Genomic DNA, 18123 nt, shown 5'->3' on the forward strand with positions numbered 1-18123 from the left:
GATTTCGCATCTTTCTTCGACGGCCTCGGGGACGATGCTGCCTCTCGCTGGTGAGACGTGGTACTACATGGTTTGGTAGTGTACGTGCAATACAGGACAAGACTTGTTTTTTCTTTCCGTTTCACGACAATTATGTTATGGGACAAATCGAGGTTTTCTTCTTCTTACTTGGGATCTCTGTTCGAAGGGGGCGCTGTGGCCTGCACTGCATTCTTTCTCCAAATAACACAAATGTCATTCTTGACACGATCGTTTGATGATTTCCCGGGTGGCTTTGACACGTCCATTTCTCGATAATTTAGCACAAAATAAACCGGGACAACGACTTTTATTCTATAAAAATCATCGAATTCAACTTCATTTGTAGCTCCGCAATAAAACGTTTTATCTTTCTATCTATCTTTTTGACGAACCTGACGAAGCTCTCTGCTATCTGTTCAGCTTGCTAGCATATATTAGCTAGCGAGTTGAGCCAAAGATAGTGACTGTGAGCATGTGTGTGATATCGGGCAATTCTTCAAAGATGAAAGGTGAACTAAATCCAAGTGAAGGGAAGTGTGTGGTGACGTCACATGCATTTGCTTCTTTTTTTCCAAACGCTGGGCGGTTGCGTCCGGTTGCTGTTGAAATTTCCCACAATGCACCGGACCGCCGTTCCCCCCCCACCCCACGTGACGTCTTTCGGTGTCCCGGCGAGCCTTCGCCGTGCCAAACGTCCCCAAAACAGCAAAGACCGGAGCCGAGCGAGCCCAAAGTCGCCCAAAGTCGGGCTTCGTCCAAGTCCAATTTGGGGTCTTTTGGCCTTGCCAGTCCCGGAACGCCAGCGTGTGGCGTCGCCACGCGGAAGTGGTTGACTGTCGCAAAGAGCTTTGAGGTCAGCTGGCGACATTTCCACGGTAAGTGCTTCGATTCTGTCCAGAGGTAAACGAAGCTAAACGAAGCTAAACTAAGCTAAGCTAAGCTAAGCTAAGCTAGCCGGTGCCTGAACGCCACAACGGACGCGTCGCTGTCAAATGGAAGGCGTGTGGCAAGATGAAGGCCACCGTGGAACAAAATGACACCCGCCACCGCTTATTAGACTCAACATGAAGAAAACCTCAAAGAAAGTGACTCGTTATTTGTGGCAGACGCTGACACAAATTCATCTAGAATCTTCCTTTTCATAGAGGGAGATAAGACCGACTCCGATAGCCTAAAACTAGAGATGTGACAACATTGTTCAATAATAATTCATCAGCAATCTTCTAATAGCATATTTAAGTGCGTTTAAATCGATTTCAAACGATGTATACGTTATTGTTCTATGACAAATATACTGATACCTTGGCTTACGAACTTCATTGGTTCCCAGACAGCATGTGTAAGACGAAAAGTGTGTACCCCAAAAAGTCATTTCACATAGGAAACAATTAAAACGAGAATAATCCGTTCCCAGGTCCCCATAAAAGATGATTTTCTAATTTTCTAAGCCTTAAAACTACACACAATATACCATATTTTATGTATACTAAATGTGCTATGGTATTATCAGAATCAGAATCATCTTTATTGCCAAGTATGTAGAACACACAAGGAATTTGTTTCCGGTAGAAATAAACTGTACTGTATAATAAAGTGGTGTTATTGACTTTTGTGATGGTCGTTGATGGCTTATGGAATGGAGTGGCCGCTTTCATCAGCATTAAACACTTGATGAGGAACATAGCCAGAGGACAGTAATTTCACCTGTAAAGCTGACTTTGATAGCCTTCTTCCTTCACCATCTTGAGGAATGATCCCTTGGAGGTGCTTTCTCTGCCATCATTTTACCTTTTACCTCATCAATTGTGTTCTGTTTAGCTCTTTGCATCAAGTGTACAGATGGCTTGTGCGGGTTTTTTGTGGAGTCTGATTGATGGGATATTTTAACCTTGCAGTCTACACTTTGCCTTTGAACTATCAACGTTGAAACGAGTCCAAATGTCACTGTTTTCTATCCATTTGGTCAGTCTCTCTCTGTCGTCTGCCTGTCTCTTTAATGTTGAACCCCACCCACTGCTGCGGGGTAGAGAGGACAAAAACGAGTCGGCTGCCATTTTCTTGTTAGGGGAACGGGCTCGTTCGCAAACGACGCATCGGTCATTGTGGCGCTCCGTGTGTATCCCGAAAAATAGGTCGTATGCCAAGGGAATTTTGATAAATGTAACGTTCGTCAAGTGAAAAGTTTGTAAGCCAAGGTGTTTGTAAACCGAGGTATCACTGTCTCAAAAAGAATTGACGTTTTAATGGCGTCCACCGCTTGTCAGCACAGTTGGCGCGCGTACGCTCCCTTTATTTGCTCACAAAGTCGCTGAAGAGTGTGACGGCCACGCGGATTTTGTGCGACTCGACCGGGGCTGACCTGCGTCCGTCCTGTGTCCGTCCTGCGTCCGTCCTGTGTCCGTCCTGCGTCCGTCCTGTGTTTTGGCAGCTCGAAGCAAAGATGGAGCGTCGGCGAGGGACCATGTCCGCCAATGTCCCTCGCGCGGAGGCGCCGTTGTACTTGTCGGCGGAGGCGGCGCCCCCGGGAGGCCACCCGGAGGACGCCGAGGACGGGATGACCTTCGGCAAGGGCGAGCGGCCGGCGCCCGCCCGCGTCTACGACCGCACCACCGTGCTCATCGAGCAGGACCCCATCCGATTGGACGAGGAAGGCGAGGAGGAGGGCCACGGCGTGGACGGCGCCGCCGACGACGCCGCCTTCCTGACCGAGGGCGAAGGCGACGAGGAGGAGGGCGCGCTGGCCTTCATGGGCGACCCCGAGGCCATGGCGCGGGGCTACGTGCACCACACCATCTCGCCCGACCAGATCCAGTTCACCATCAATCCGGGCTCCACCCCCATGCCCAGGAACATCGAGGGCGCCACCCTCACGCTGCACTCCGAGTGCCCCGAGACCAAGCGGACCCGGGTGAGCCCAAACTCTTTTCAAATTGCCAAAGGGGGCTCGAGCGGTAAAGGCCGGCGAGGGGCGCTCGTTGGATCGGCGGCGAGCGCTTCAAAGTTGATCGAGTCAGTGTCTCCCGTCTTTTTCTCGATCGCGATTTACCGCCGATCGTGTTTTTGGATTGGATGCGCCTTTATTCGCCTGGCACTGGAGAAATGGACATTTCACTGCAGCAAAGTGATGAAAGGAAGATGACAGGAAAGAAAGAAGTAGAAAAACAAAATAGAGGAGCTGCTGGAAAGGCAGCCACTCTTGCGGCGCCATCTTGAAGGCAAAAAAAAGTAACATCCAAATATGACAAAGCAAAGGCACAGAGTCGTTCGTTTCGTTTGTTCGTTCGTTCGTTCTGCGGCACTTGCTGTACCCTCTTTGTGACTTGAAGCAGTTCTCGATGATGATGATAATAATCAGCATAATAATAGGATGATGGATGGATTGGATGTACCTTTATTCGTCTAGCAGTGGAGAAATTGCATTTCACAGCAGCAAAGTGAGGAAAGGAAGAAGTAGAGAAACAAAATAGAGGAGCTGCTGGAAAGGCAGCCACTCTCGCGGCGCCATCTGGAAAGCAAAACAAAAACTAAAATACAAATAATATGACAACACAAAGACAGTCATTGATTCTTCAGCACTTGCTGTACCCTCTTTGTGACATGAAGCAGTTCTCGATGAAAGAGGAGAGGATCAAAGCGTCCTTTTCGGCAGCGGATCAGGGACTGCGGCACGTGGAATGTGAAAGCAAACGCGCAGCTGTTGCATCCGTTTTTCTGGGCTTGATTAGAAAAGATGCTGCTGCTGCTGTCATTTTAATTGCGTGATTGACGAGAGGCCAAAAGTGGTTTGCGGGGGAACGTTTGTTTGGCCGCTCAAGGCGACGACGGTGGCCAAAGCGCGGCGGGAGTCACAGCCTGAAAGGAGAGAGTCCACTTCCTGCTTGCGGGATCGATGCGCCTGCGCAGCTTGCCGCTTTACGACAAGACATTTGATTTTGAAGCGCCTTTCAAAACTCTCAAGTATGGAAGAGCATTAGGGACGGGTTCAAATAGACATTTTTTGAAAGATGGGGCGCTATATTATATATTTGCTAGTTTTGATTTAAATGTTAAAGAGTTTGAGATACATCATTGAGTTTGAATCTAGCAAATGTGTGACTTTCAATCTAGCAAGTTTTTTCTCCAAATAATACTCATCTCTAAAAAAGAATGTATCTAAACCCGGCCTTATGCTCTTCCGTACTCAAGGACACTTTACAGTCACGGGATAAGAACGGGTTTTTTTTTTTTTTTTTGTGCGAGTGAGCAGCGGCAGCCATTGGCGCCAGCGTTCACTCTACCCAGAAGGAACGCAGCAGCTACGTTATGAAAGGAAGAGGAAAGAAAGAGAGAGAGAGTAGAAAACAAATGACAAAACACAGGAGCTGCTGGAAGCTTTGTCTTCAAACGGGCTCCTCCTCCGTCGTTGGCGGAAAACGCCCGCTCGGCGCCCGCTCGGCATGGAAAGCGACGCTCGGGCCCCGCCGCCGTTGGCTCGTTTCTTTCCTGATTGCTTTGAATGCGGCGCCGCTGACGGATTGCCCCCCCCCCCCCTTCAGGTGAAACGTTACCAGTGCACGTTTGAAGGCTGCGCCAGGACGTACAGCACGGCGGGCAACCTGCGCACGCACCAGAAGACGCACCGCGGCGAGTACACGTTTGTGTGCAACCAGCAAGGCTGCGGCAAGGCTTTCCTCACCTCCTACAGCCTGAAGATCCACGTGCGCGTGCACACCCGCGAGAAGCCCTTCGAGTGCCACGTGCAGGGCTGCGAGAAGGCCTTCAACACCCTCTACAGGTGAGCGCCGCCGACGGCGGGGAAAGATGTCTTCCTTTGGAGTCGAACGCAGCCAAAGGGACGTCCTCGCTCACGCCCGGCGCCGTTTGCAGGCTGAAGGCGCACCAGCGACTCCACACGGGCAAGACCTTCAACTGCGAGTCGGAAGGCTGCGCCAAGTTCTTCACCACCCTCAGCGACTTGAGGAAGCACGTGCGCACGCACACGGGCGAGAAGCCGTTCCGGTGAGCCACTCCGACGGAAGTGGGGGCGTCGTCCGCCGTCGTCCGCCGCCGTTGACCCCGCGGGGACGCTTTCTCCTCCAAGGTGCGACCGCGACGGCTGCGGCAAAGCTTTTGCGGCGAGTCACCACCTGAAGACGCACGCGCGGACCCACACAGGTAGCGAGTCGGGCGTCGACCCCGCCCGGCGACCCTCCCGGATCCCCGTCCGAGTCCGTGCGTACGTCCCTTTGCAGGCGAGAAGCCCTTCAACTGTCCCAGCGACGGCTGCGAGAAGGCCTTCAGCAGCCAGTGCGGCTTGAAGAGCCACGTCCGCGGCCACGGCAAAGGGGAGGCGGCCTTCGCCGTGACCCTGGCCGGCCCGCCGTCCGAAGTGAGGATCCCGCTTCCGGGCCCGCCGGCCGGCGTCTCGCCGCCGCTAACGCTTTGTTTCCCGGCAGGACGCCAACCATTCGCTGTGCCTCAGCGACTTGAGCCTGCTGTCCACCGACTCGGACCTTCGCGAGCACCTGCGCAACGTAAGTGCCGCTCGCCTGTCGGGATTCGGAACGCCGATGGCGGCCGGCCCCTATCGAGCTAGCCGGCTAGCTTTCTATCTATTTGACTTACTTTCGGGTTGAGTGAACGCTGGCGCGTGTGGCTGCCGCTGCTCACCCGCAGAAAAGCTGTAAAGTGACCTTGAGAGTTTTCTAAATGAAATGTATTATATTAATCATAAATTATTAATATTATCTTGCTGGCTATTTATGAGCTATCTAGCAAGCTAGCTATCTATCAGCTCGCTCGCTCGCTTTCTATCTGAGTTATTTGGGGATGAGTGAACGCTGGCGCATGTGGCTGCCACTGCTCAGCCACAGAAAAACATATCCTGTGACTGGAAAGTGACCTTGAGAGTTTTGAAAGGTGCTTAGCAATCAAATTTATTATTATTGCTATCTTACTTTCTAGCTATGTATTTGTTATCTATTTGCTCTCTAGCTGGCTAGCTAACCAGCTAGCTATTAGCAAGCTAGCTCGTTTTCGATCTTAATCATTTATTGATTTTGTATTTGTTTGTACAGGCCCAAAATTTGGACCTGAACCTGGCGACCCCCGTGAAGATCTTTGAGCTGATGTTCCAGAGTCCGGAAAACAGCCTGAGCCTAGACGAGCCGGAGGCTCCCCCGGGCGGTAAGAACCCCGCCCGGCGAGGCCCTTTGCCGCCCTCGGGCTGACGCCCGCCCGTTGGCCGCCTTCTCCGCTAGAGGGCGTCGGCGAGCGCTCGGGGACGGAGACCCCCGCCCCGTCCGCAGCCCCCGAGGCTCCGTCGGGAACGCGAGCGCCGCCGCCGGCCGACCCCCCGGTGACCTCCGAGGCCCGCGGGTGCTCTGCCGGCCCCCCGGCCGCGCACCTCGAGCGGGGCGCGGCGGACGCGGCCGCCGCTTCCGGCCCCCCCGCGGCGCCGACGCCCAACCCGCTGCAGTCCGGCCTGGTCATGTCGGACCAGAACCTTCAGTGGATCCTGAGCAGCGCCGCCAACGGCCAACTCGACCCGCAAGCGGCGGTGAGCGAGCGAGCGAGCGACGCGGCGTGAGGCCCCGCCTCTTTCCCACGCGCTCAAGTGTCCTCCCGATTTCCTCCCGTAGGCGCCGGGCGGCCCGAAAGTGGAGAAGGTGTTTTTCACCACCGCCATCCCGGTGGGCGGCGCCGCCGGTGAGCTTGCTTTCTTGACTCCGCCCCCTTTTGCTCTTTTTCAGCCCCTTGCTGCTCCCCGTCTGCCAATTACGCGTTAGGGACCGCTTCAAATGTGGGCTACTGTTGGATGAAAAAAAGGCGCACATTTGCCAGATTTAAAACCACAAATTTGCTGGATTTAAACGTCAAACAAAACTTTGGGAGTTTGAGATACACCTTTGGGTGGTGCGCTGGCTACGTCGTGAAGCCGTGAAAACCTTCTCCAATAAATACATGAATGAAGAATGAGACATTTGATTTCAAAACTCTCAAGGTCACTTTACGCTCACAGGATAAGCTTAAGTTTCTGTGGGTGAGCAGCGGCGGCCACACGCGCCAGTGTTCACTCAACCCGGAAGTCACTCAAATAGATAGAAAACTTGCTACTATATAGCTAATAGCTATCCAGCTGGTTACCTTAGCATTACCAAGAGTGTCTTCTTCAAAACAAAAACAGCCTACGGTGCGCGAAAGCTAATGATCGAGCTAGCTAGCTAATATCTTCCATTACAGGTGTCAAAGTCAAGGCCCTTATGAGGCCAGAAGCGCAACTCCACAGGTAGCCACTTGTCTTCTGCAAATGAGCTCGTCTCACAAGGCTGCTAACGCTAACCCACCGCACCACCCAATGATGGAGCTCAAACACGTTTAAATCGAGCAAATTTGGAACTTTAAAGGACAACCGACGTCACTTTTTTGTTTTTTAACTGACAGCAGAAAAACGTTTTATAGCATCTAAAATAGCCAAAACACGCAGTATGAAGGCAAAACAGCAATAAAAATGACTTCAAGTGTCCAAAATCTGCAAAAAAAAGAGCTGCGAATTGGGCATTTTCAGAAAGTCCCGCCCCCAGTTTGTGACGTCACGCCAAGACGTCTTGCATTGCTTGCGAATCAAAACAATGACTTCAGATTGGGAGAATATGCTTTCTTGTTACACATCCAGTTATGAATATGATTCAAATAGCTCTGAAGAGCAAAGCATACATGTTTGCAATCGATTCAAGAATTTATTTGTGCCATTTTGAGGCAACATTGGGGGAAACTATCTCACCCAAAAAAGAGGCACAAAATGGCGACATCCTGTGGCCACCTCCGTTTCCACAGGCTGATAAATTCTTAAATGGCGCTTGGGCGCCCTCCGGCGGCTTTTGGGTGCAACACGAGGTCCCCACACCAAACAACTACAGCAAAATAATACATTGACGTGATGGACAATGCGTCCTTTTCTGACGTCACGTGAGGACTCGTCTTAAAAGGTCAAATCTCGCTTTAATATGCGGTGGAATCTTATTAAAACACGCTCAGTCGAAGTGATTTTACAAATTATGGACACAAGTTGTCCGGGGACGTCGCTTGTCCTTTCAATCTATTAAGTTTGCGACTTTGAATCGAACAAACTTGTGACATTCAATCTAGCAAATTGGCCAATTGGCTTTGCTCGATGCCTTTTTGTTCTCCGAATAATCCCCCATCTCTCTTTCAACCTGTCCCTCGTGCTCTTCTGCAGCAACTTGCTCCGCCCCCCCCTTCAACCTGAGAGATTTGTTGTTGTTGTTTTTTTGGGTGGAGGGTGGCACTTTTCCCGGGGTCCGAGGGGCTTCCGATCGCGTTGACCCCTCGACCCCTGCCCCCGCTGCGTTTTCCTTCAGACAGCTCGCTGCAGCAGATCGGCCTGAGCCTGCCCGTCATCATCATCAAGCAGGAGGAGTCGTGCCAGTGCCATTGCGCCTGCAGGGACGCGGCCAAAGACGGCAAGGCCCGCGAGGCTCCGCCTCCCGCGGCCCCCGCCGCCCGCTCTTCGCCGCGCCGCCTCCCCCCGCCGTCCTCCGAGGCGGAGCGCGCCGACCCCTCCCCCTCCCCGGCGCGGACGTCGTCGGACGGGCCGTTCAACTTGGACGACTTGCTCGCCGCGCGCGGCCCGGACGCCGCCGCCCGCACGGAGGCCCTGCTGCTGGTCGCCGAGCGCTTCGACGCGGCCGCCCAAGGCCACGCTTAGACGGCGAAAAGCGACAATCGACACCAATGTCTCGTTTGCACCTCGCCTCCTTCGCAAACGTCAATTGGAAATGGCGGTGGGAGGAGCCGCGCTGGGACACGCCTCGATTGCACCGACGGAGGCGGAGTTCCACGCGCGGCGGCGCTTGGCAAGTTTGCGTGGCCCGCCTGCCCTCCAACTTGTCCTTTATTTATGCCTTTCAATTTTCAATCTTGTTAATTTATTGCGAGCGCATTGATTGACATTTTCAAACTGCAGTCAAAGCGTTCCAGGTCATTTTTGGTCCTCGTCGTGACGCTTTTTTCTCGCATTGGAAGAACCATAATAATCCATTTCATTTCTAAGCGCCTTTCAAAACTCTCAAGGTCACTCGACAGTCACAGGATCAGTTGGTCTGTCGGTGAGCAGCGGCAGCCACACGCCCCGTCGCTCACTTAACCCAGAAGTAACTCAGCTAGCTAGCGAGGAATGTTTCATCTCCTTCACATATGACATACAGCGCACACAACAATTGTCAATTTGGTTTGTAGCTTTAGCAAGCATGATGGAATGTCACACGTTGGATTTGCTCTTGAGGTGGCCCCCGGGCCAGATTTGGCTCCCGGGCCTTGGCTTGGACACCCGGGGTTTAGGCTCATTTTTGGAATGTGACGCAGAATATCCTGGCATCTTTTTCGGGACTCGTCAACCCCCAAGAAGTTGCCCGTCGTTTAGTGCACAGATGACGGAGACACCCCTTCGTCGCCCAGCAACTGTTTCGAGATGTCAAATGGATGAAACACTTTGCTCACTTGCTGTTATCGTGGGCTTCTTTTTTTTGCTCACCTGCTTTCAACGCCGAAGCATTCCAGATATGCAGCATTAGGATGCGGGTCCAAATAGCAACATAACATTTCCGCCTTGCAGGAATCCACTATGCAATGATCAAGCGGCAAAGTGGCCGACGGGCGCTCCGGCCACAAACGAGCGGGACAAAACGCAAGCCAGTCATCTGTGAGCCCACCCGAGGTCTTGAAAGAGTCATTCTGTTTTAGGAATAACTTGGCTCTTTGCGTGCTTGTCTCGGAGCTCCAGGGCCGAGCGACGCGGCGGCGGCAACTCAGCGGGCCCAAAAGTTGCCCGCGACCGGGAGGGTTTTTATTGAAAGGGAAAAGGCGTTCATTTGACAATTGCATCCAATCATCCCACAGAGAAATGGCGACAAGGCCGTGGAGAATCTTGGTCTTTTGGAACGCTTCGTTCTCCGCATCTTTGTCCACCAACGGCACTCTACTAATAAAAGTCGATTGTCTCACTCGAGCGCCCTTGTCGTCTCTCTTTCCAAGTTAGAAGCGGATCATTTTTGCGGCGCCAAGCTGGCGTCCCGGAGCGATTTCGTCTGCGGGGGAAGAAAACGCGTTGAAAAAGCAGTCGCGGTGGCCCAAATGGCGTCAAAGGACTCACCGCGAGAGCGCGACGGACATCTTTCAAGTCCCGCAGGATTTCATCGCACAAGGCGATTCGCTGCGAGGCCAACCGCATCCTCCGGTCGACCTCAGACCAAGCGGGACGCGGGACACTCGGGTCCAAACTTCTCGGCTCGCGTCCGAGGTCTCCGGCGACCGTTTCCGCGTCGGGGGCGCGAGCGCCGTTCGCCTCATTGGCCTCCGACATCGTCCGGAGACGTCAAAGCGTTTCGACTCCCAATCAAGCCAAGACGGGACGAGGCAGCTGAAGCAAATCAAGCTCGTTTAGATCGCGCCATTTTATTGGTCGAGACGGCGCCGACCGCGAAAAGAGAAAAGAGACCGTTCGAATTCTTTCCAACATTAAATGGAGCTCGAAGCGAGACCGAGGTCCGAATTATTGGCGGCGATCGGCGTCTTTGATTTGCTTTGGTTGTGTGTGTTTTTATGGGCTCGGTCGGCTGACGGAAAAAGAACAAGAAAAGGCGTGCGACTGCGCCTTTAACAACGGCGTCGACATTCGGGGCGTAACCCGGAAACGGTCACTTCCGCGTTGGCTCACGTTGTCCGGGCGAAGCGCGTTTCTCCCCCTCGGCTGCCGCTCTTTTATGAAGCTGTTCCGGAAGTTGCCGGTGCAAATCTCCAAATTCCGAGCCGCTCGCGCCGCCGCGGCCGGCCCGCTCGAAAGCGAAATCAAAATGTGCCAAAGGCTGAAGAGCAAAGCGCTGCGTTTGCCGACGGCCTCCGGCGACGGACCTTCTGATCCGCGGGAGCCCGCTACGGGTAAGAAGAACGCGCCCGGAGAAAGAGACGTCGGTGACCCGGAAACCCTCCGATTTTGTCCGGTCGCGTACAGTTTGAAGAGGGGGCGACGTCTACGCGTCTGCTCGTTACGTCACAACGTCGGACCGCTCGCGACTCGGTTCGCCGCTTCTTCTGCTGCCCGAACCGCCGTCAGGCTTTTCTGTTGACGCGCTCCAAACAAAACTGGGACTTCGGCTTTTAGAGGCGCCGGAAAGTGCTGGAAATGGCCTGGGAAAAGAACAATTGTCATTTTCAGAGCAAAATGACAATTTTCGAGAAAAGCCATCCAGTAGGTGTCTCTTTGGACGATTGTATCTGGCTCGCCGATCAAACGAAATGTGTATTCTGGCCTTTTCGCTGTTCATTTCCTGTTTGGGCTCGCGTTGGCGGAAAGCGCCATTTTGATTGGATGATCTTGACTTAGGCGCCGTTGACGTCGAAACAGGCAAACGCCCCCTTTTCAAGAAGCGGACGTGAGGTGGTAAAAAAAAAAAAAAAATCTGGTGTTTTGTCTGTGCAACGCGACGAGACAGCTTGCGGCTGTGCGCCATTTGCCACATCAGCTTGCTTCGATCGATCGATCGATCGATCGAAGCATTGGCCTTTGTGGAGAGAACGACTTCCGTGGAAGAAACAGTCTAATGTCTGCGGCACTCTGACAAACCCCGCGCTCACGTTGGCATCCATATCCGGTCCTTGAAAGTCGCATCCCCTTTTGGGCAGACGCGGCGGCCGTCCTGAGCCGCACGGCGGCGGCGCTGCGTGACGGCGGCGTGGTGGCGGTGCCCACCGACACCATCTACGGCCTGGCGTGTCTGGCCCAGAACTCGGCGGCCGTGCGGCAGATCTACGACATCAAAGGGCGCAGTCAGCTCAAGCCTTTGGCCATTTGCGTCGGACAAATACAAGACATTTACAAGTAAGAAGCTTTTCCCAAATTTCATTTCTAAGCGCCTTTCAAAACTCTCAAGGTCACTTTACAGTCACAGGATCCGTTTTGCAGCGGGTGAGCAGCGGCGGACGCACGCGCCAGCATCCCCTTGTAACCCGGATGTAACTCCAATAGATAGAAAGCTAGCTAGCTAGCCAGCTCGATAGTGAATGATAGCTAGCTAGATAGCTTCCCAGCAAATGTTAACAATATGAATAATAATCACAATCATACATTTGATTTTCTAAGCGCCTTTCCAAAGTCTCCGGGTCACTTTTCAGTCACAGGATCAGTTTTTCTGTGGGTGAGCTGCGGTAGCCAAAGGTGCCAGCGTTCACGCAAGCCCCAAGTAACTCAAATAGATAGAGAGCTAGCTAATATAGATGGAGCTAGATGGCTATTGTACGGCATTACAGAAAAGACAAAGAGAATCAGAATCAGAATCCCTTTATTCGTCCTGCAATGGGGAAATTTGCAGTCCACAGCAGCAATTGAAGAGGGATGGGGTTGGGGTGGGAGTGAAAGGATAGAAATAGATAGAATAGACTTAATACTAATAATAGATTTTCTTTGAAGCGCCTCTCAAGGACGCTTGACAGTCACAGGCAAGCGTAGGTACTATCATCAATAAAAGACACAAATAGAATCCAATCAATGCGATCCAACTGTAAATCGAATTTGAAGCAGATTCTTTACTTCCAGACGGTGCCGGTGTTGACTCTGACGAAGGCGGAAGTAGTCGCCCAAACGCGTCAGCTATTTGAACGCCTTGAAGACACTGACTGGAAGTAAAGAATCTGCTTCAAATGCCATATATCAAGTCGACAGGAAATGGAAAGAAGGCAGAGATGCAATTGTAACGTGGCGTCTTTTGAGACGGGATTTGAAGGTGCGCTTGTGTGCCGAGGTACTGCAAGGTGACGGTGAAGGAGGAGCTCCTGGACGACCTCCTGCCGGGTCCGGTCACGCTGGTGCTGGAAAGGTCGCCGGCGCTCAACGCCGAGCTCAACCCCTTCACGCCGGTCAGTCGTCGTCGCCGTCGTCGGCCGGCGGGCGCCGCCCCGTTTTCACGCCGCGCCTCTTTGCGCTCAGCTGGTGGGGGTCCGCATCCCGGACTGCGACTTCATCCGCGGCCTCTGCCGGATGTGCGGCGAGCCCCTGGCGCTAACCAGCGCTAACGTCAGCGCCCAAAGCAGCACCGTGGCCGCCCACGTGAGTGTCGACGCGCCGCCGCCTCCCGCCAAACGTTCGTTCGTTCGTTCGTTCGTCTCTTTGGTCTTGAAGGAATTTGAAGATCTTTGGCCCAAGCTGGCCGTGGTGGTGGACGGCGGCCCCGTCGGAGACCGCAGCCGGCTCGGCTCCACCGTGGTGGACCTGTCCGCGCACGGAAAGTACCGGATCATCAGAGCAGGACGGTGAGGACGGGCCTAGTTAGCTCATACGCTCGGCCAGCGTTCACTCGAGCCGGAAGTAAATAGATAGAAAGCTTGCTAGCCAGCTAATAGGTGGCCGATAGATAGCCGACCGACAAGCTAGTCAGCCAACAGATAGCCAGCTAACTAGCCAGCCAGCTAATAGATCGCCAATAAACAGCCAGCCAGCTAGCCAACAGATAGCCAGCCAGCGACTAGATTGCCAATAGATAGCTAGCCACCAGCTAGCTGGTGGCTAGCCAGCCTGCTTGAGACAATATTTAGGTTTGTGGAGGGGGGGGGGGGGGCAATTAGCGCATTGACATGGAAAAGGTGTTTGAATGGAGCCATTGTCCTCCTTGAGACTTTTGATCCTCAACAAAATAATCCTCATAATAGTAATAATCCATTCCATTTCTCAAGTGGCTTTCCAAGTCAAGGCGGCACGCCATGAGGTGGCGCGCGCCTCATTTGCTCGCGAGAAAGCCAAGAAGCCATTTTGTGTGCGTTGCAGGGCCCTTTCGTCCACCGTCGCCGTGCTGGAAGGCAAATACGGACTGGCCTCCGAGGAGCTCGGATGAGCCCCAAAATCCAACGTGGACGCACCAAAGGCTAAAGGTCAGGCGGAATATTGGCTCCCGCTGCCCGCCCGGCGTGCCCTCGGCGCTCTCCACGCTGACCAACTTTTCGTGAGCGGCCATCTGGCGCCACCTTTCGGAGGCCTCAAATGTTTGACCGCTTGAACAGGTAGCCCAAAAAATGGGGGTGGGCGGTGGGTGGTGGGTGGGGTGGCGGCACACTCGATGGGAATGCGTCTTTGAGGGACTTCCCACAAAGTACAATAAAAGTCCAGATACAAAGGAGGCCTGATTGTCGCTGGCACAAAACACACACAAGATGGCGGCAGAAGGAAAAGCGGCGCTTTAAGCAAAGCAAATCAAAAGCCACGTGGCGCCGATGGACTCTGATGGCAATTGTCTTTTTATTCAGGTTGGCCTCGTGGTTTACGAGTGGGTCTGAAATAACGCGCGCCCGGACGCCCGGGGCGCGCGACTTACAAAACGTGGCGTTTGCTTTCTTCTGATTTGAAATCTTTTGGAATTTTGGTTGGTTTGGCAATTTGCCCACTCTGCGCGGCAGCCAATCGGAAGCCTGCTTCGAATAACTTGGTGCTTCCGGACTTTCCCGAGCGTCCTGAAGAGCCCCAGAAGAAAGATTCCAAAGAAGCAAACACGCGACAAAAGGTAAACATACATGCAAGGCATGGCGGAAAGAGGAGTAACGCAACGCAACGCAAACATTGCATTGTGGGAAATGACGAAGGACAACCGCAGCAAAATCCTCAGCAAGGGAGGTTCACCGTCAATTAGCCAGTAGTTAGTCTTATTGTGAAAAATGGGGCAGGCAACTTCTCAGAGTCGTCTGCCCTGGTGCGCGCTAACTTTTTTGATTCAGACACCGTCGACAGCTTGCGTGAAAGGCTTTCTTGCCTCACAGCAGCCAACCTTCCTTTTCCCGATGGAATTTCTCAGCCCAGCGCCTGGTCAGCTGCAGGTAGTGTCGGGGCCCGTGGGGCCGGTAGTCCAGGTAGACCCGACCCCCGGCGACCTTGGGCGCGGCGCCCTCGATCTGCGTGCCCTCGTGCCACTGGTTGAAGGAGCTGACGGCCAGCGCCTCGGGCCGGACGTCCAGCGCCGCCCGCAGGGCCGTCTCGTAGTAGCGGCCGCCGGCGCGCGGGCGGGCGCTGCGGCCGTTCCAGGGCCGCACGCTGCCGTCGGCGTAGCCCGGCCCCACGCCGGGCACGAACAGCAGCCCGCGCCGCTCGCAGAAGGCCGCCAGCGCCTTCCAGTTGGCGTGCGAGGCGCCGAAGGAGAAGCCGTTGGAAGCGAAGTAGGTGTACATGCCGTCGAAGCCGCCCGCCGCGATCTCCGCCCGGTGGCGCTGGTCCACCAGCAGGGCCAGGAAGACGCCGTCGTAGGGCGAGCCCCGCAGGTCGCCCGTCAGCAGCTGCGACCAGGCCCGGGCCGGCGTCAGGTACGAGTCGTAGATGTAGAAGAGGGGGAGGCCGCGCCCCCCGCCCCGTTTCCAGCGGTAGAGCGCCGCGTGCTCGCCGTACCTGCGGGAGGGAGCGCTCAGCGCCGCTTCTCGCCGCTTCGCGTCGCCCGCCTTACCTGTCGACGATGTACTTGACGTTGTCGCGCACGCTGTCTTGGTCGCGTTCTTTGTAGGCTTGGATGTGGAAGGCCACCTGGGAAAAGGAGGACACGCGACCGCCTTTGTCAGCCTCCCTCCCTCTGCCCCCCAACCGGCCCCCAAGCGTCGGCGACCGCACGTTCGCCGCTCGTCCAAAGGACTCTCTCTCACCTTGAGATTGTGTCGCGACGCGGCGTCCAGGATGGAAGGGACCAGATCTTGGGCGGGCTCCCCGTTGTCGTCGGCCACGCCGGGAGGATACCAGCACAGCACCAGGACGCCTGCGCAAGCACGGAGAAGGAACGTCCTTTGACAAAGTGGGACGGCGACGCGGGCGGGAGGGAGCTCAACTTCCTTCTCTAAATGACGGAGAGGAGACGCTGGACGCCATTTCATTGGAAAGACTCCAATCACAAGCATTGACGTGACGGGCCATTTCATGTCGTGCATATTAGCGTCCGTCCATTTTCCGTAGCGCTTCTTCCCCGTTGGGGTGCTGGGGACACCCTGAATCGGTTGCCAGCCGATCGCAGGGCACGCAAAGACGTACGACGCTCACTCTCGCACTGAGGGACTATTTGGACTGCTCAATCTGCCTGACATGCAATTTTTTTGGAGTGCTGGAGGACATCGGAGGACCCGCAGAAAACCCGCGCATATTAGCATCTTTGACAATAAAGCTGACTTTGACACGTGTCTGACCTTGTCCAAATGTCCGTTCCGTCCCGGTCCGTCCGATCCAGACTCTGGAAGTCACTTGCCCCCGACATCATCCCAACGACGCACCTTCCCACCTTCAAATCTCAACTGTTGATTCATTGGCATTTTATTGATGCTTTCTGCTTCTTTTAATTGCAAAGTTTCTTTGGCTGATTTGAAAGGCGGCGCTTATAAATTCAAAGTATTATTATGATGATGATTATTTATCATTGATGATTATGAGTCTAATAGTGTGGCAAAAGCTTCCCGGGTGCCTCCGGTCGCTGTCCGTGGTGCTGGCCGGAGGGGGGCGGGGCTACTAACAACACGCCCCAATCCGTATTTGAGCACAAAGGGGCCCAAAAAAGTCCCACCTTTTTTGTTTTTGTGACTCATTTGAGTGCCAATCGTAGCAAGAATCCGTTTGGGCGATTTGGTTGACGTCGTTTTGTTTTTCGCAATCCGACACGAAGGCGATGCGGCGTGTCACGTGACGTCACGCCCCGCTCTCAAATATCGATCGATCGGCGTTCGGAGCGCTCGACGCCTTCGCGGCGTCGCCAAACGTGACGCCGAGCGACCCGAAGGCCGAGGTTCGGGCGCTACCTGCCGCCGAAGACGCGATCTGCTCCATGTGGGACTCCAGCACATCCGGGTCCCTGGAGCTGTAGGGCCCGAGCTCCGGGTAGAAGCTGGAGCCGATGTCCTCGGGCGGGACGTGCCTCCCCCGCGGGTAGCCGGCCGCCACCTTGGGGTCCCAGTGCGGCACCAGGACGTGGTCCCAGTGCGCGAACTTGCCGTCCCAGCGCGGGCTTCCGTACCAGGCGTAGTAGAAGATGTGCACGTCGTCGAAGACCTTCCACCTCGGAGCCGCTTCGGACGCCGCGCGCGACCGCGCCCGCGCCCGCGACGGAACCCGATCCGAGTTGCCCTCGTCGGTCTTGAGCGTCCGCGGCGCCATCATGGCTCCCAAGATGAAGACGGCGGAGACGAAGAGGGCCGCGCAAGCTCTTCTCCGAAGCCGCCCCATGGTCGCCGGGACCGCCGCTTCCGTTCGGGGTGCTCTCGGCGAGCTCGCGCCGGAGGCCGCAGCTTCTTCTTCGCGCTCCGAAAGCGGCCGCAGAGGCGAGCCGGCTCCCTTCGTCTGTTACGGGGGGCGGGGGGTCCGGTTTGGACCCCGTTAGGTGATTTGTAGCGACGCCAAGCGGCCAAAGTAGGTCATTACTCTGACCGCGACGAGACGAAGAGGGACGAGAGACCAAATTACGATCTTTTTTATCGTAATAAAACTCTCAAGGACACTTTACAGCCACGTAATTTTTTTTGTGCGGGTGAGCAGCGGCAGCCATTCATAATAATCCATTTGCTTTCAAGCGCCTTTCAAAGCTCCCAATGACACTTGAGAGTCATTGAGAGACGAGCATGGATACAATCGTCAATCAGATACAATGATCAATAGAAACAAGAGATCGAGCTAGACAGAAAATGCCATTCACAATCCTGTACAGTAGGTGCCTTTTTTGTGTCGTTCTCTTTTTATTTGGCGGAAGTGCAGCACGGCTGCACTTTCCAACCCACCCCAACGCCCCCTTTGTCGCCACCCCCCGGAGAGCGATGAGGGGCTCTTCCATCACATTGTTTACCTCAATTTAACACTTCATTCAGCACACACACACACACAGATCCGTCATCAAAAAGTACTTATGCAGAGATAAATTGCACATTTATTTGTAGTTAAAATAAACGTGCCCGAATTTCTCAATAAAGAATTAGCTAATTCAAGGAAGTTTTAATAATAATAATAATAATAATAATAATAATACATCAGTACATGACATTTCGAAGCGCCTTTGAAACACTTTACGATCAGAAAACAAGAACCAACACAATAGAAGGCTAACTAAATGATGT

The 18123-nt window shown here is 54.1% G+C and overlaps 3 protein-coding genes across 5 annotated transcripts; 2 read left to right on the forward strand and 1 right to left on the reverse strand.

The window, feature by feature from the left end:
- The first annotated feature begins 589 nt into the window (after positions 1-589).
- mtf1 (metal-regulatory transcription factor 1) lies at positions 590-10027 on the forward strand. 2 transcript variants are annotated; one of them, XM_088999393.1, is made up of 11 exons: positions 590-896; positions 2450-2929; positions 4557-4795; positions 4888-5019; positions 5102-5175; positions 5253-5389; positions 5457-5534; positions 6078-6186; positions 6261-6559; positions 6642-6708; positions 8386-8546. In XM_088999393.1, the coding sequence occupies exons 2-11, from the start codon at positions 2462-2464 to the stop codon at positions 8406-8408; spliced, it is 1626 nt and encodes a 541-aa protein (XP_088855519.1). In that variant the 5' UTR covers positions 590-896; positions 2450-2461; the 3' UTR covers positions 8409-8546. The 2 variants fall into 2 exon arrangements, with proteins under 2 accessions (XP_088855519.1, XP_088855518.1); XM_088999392.1 differs by having other exon boundaries at positions 612-896; positions 8382-10027.
- A 680-nt stretch (positions 10028-10707) lies between these two features.
- Positions 10708-14142, forward strand: yrdc (yrdC N(6)-threonylcarbamoyltransferase domain containing). The gene is made up of 6 exons (XM_088999400.1): positions 10708-10956; positions 11701-11896; positions 12816-12930; positions 13001-13120; positions 13193-13323; positions 13835-14142. The coding sequence occupies exons 1-6, from the start codon at positions 10782-10784 to the stop codon at positions 13899-13901; spliced, it is 804 nt and encodes a 267-aa protein (XP_088855526.1). The 5' UTR covers positions 10708-10781; the 3' UTR covers positions 13902-14142.
- A 138-nt stretch (positions 14143-14280) lies between these two features.
- On the reverse strand, positions 14281-17378 carry LOC148897292 (glycoprotein endo-alpha-1,2-mannosidase-like protein). 2 transcript variants are annotated; one of them, XM_088999395.1, is made up of 4 exons: positions 16819-17378; positions 15685-15794; positions 15492-15568; positions 14281-15436 (listed from the first exon to the last, which is right to left on the reverse strand). In XM_088999395.1, the coding sequence occupies exons 1-4, from the start codon at positions 17240-17242 to the stop codon at positions 14812-14814; spliced, it is 1236 nt and encodes a 411-aa protein (XP_088855521.1). In that variant the 5' UTR covers positions 17243-17378; the 3' UTR covers positions 14281-14811. The 2 variants fall into 2 exon arrangements, with proteins under 2 accessions (XP_088855521.1, XP_088855520.1); XM_088999394.1 differs by having other exon boundaries at positions 14281-15794; positions 16819-17374.
- Positions 17379-18123: the final 745 nt, after the last annotated feature.

Source organism: Hippocampus bargibanti, linkage group LG06 (assembly GCF_051943395.1).
Source record: "Hippocampus bargibanti isolate YZ-2025 linkage group LG06, ASM5194339v1, whole genome shotgun sequence".
Lineage (NCBI taxonomy): Eukaryota > Metazoa > Chordata > Actinopteri > Syngnathiformes > Syngnathidae > Hippocampus > Hippocampus bargibanti.

Excerpts from the sequence above, each read along its gene's own strand:
- mtf1 (XM_088999392.1), top strand. The coding sequence starts at position 2,462 with ATGGAGCGTCGGCGAGGGACCATGTCCGCCAATGTCCCTCGCGCGGAG. Across the intron at positions 4,796-4,887 it reads GCCTTCAACACCCTCTACAG|GCTGAAGGCGCACCAGCGAC; the intron begins GTGAGCGCCGCC and ends CGCCGTTTGCAG. Across the intron at positions 6,709-8,381 it reads CCCGGTGGGCGGCGCCGCCG|ACAGCTCGCTGCAGCAGATC; the intron begins GTGAGCTTGCTT and ends GTTTTCCTTCAG.
- yrdc (XM_088999400.1), top strand. The coding sequence starts at position 10,782 with ATGAAGCTGTTCCGGAAGTTGCCGGTGCAAATCTCCAAATTCCGAGCC. Across the intron at positions 11,897-12,815 it reads CAAATACAAGACATTTACAA|GTACTGCAAGGTGACGGTGA; the intron begins GTAAGAAGCTTT and ends TTGTGTGCCGAG. Across the intron at positions 13,324-13,834 it reads CGGATCATCAGAGCAGGACG|GGCCCTTTCGTCCACCGTCG; the intron begins GTGAGGACGGGC and ends TGTGCGTTGCAG.
- LOC148897292 (XM_088999394.1), bottom strand. The coding sequence starts at position 17,242 with ATGGGGCGGCTTCGGAGAAGAGCTTGCGCGGCCCTCTTCGTCTCCGCC. Across the intron at positions 15,795-16,818 it reads GATCGCGTCTTCGGCGGCAG|GCGTCCTGGTGCTGTGCTGG; the intron begins GTAGCGCCCGAA and ends GTGCTTGCGCAG.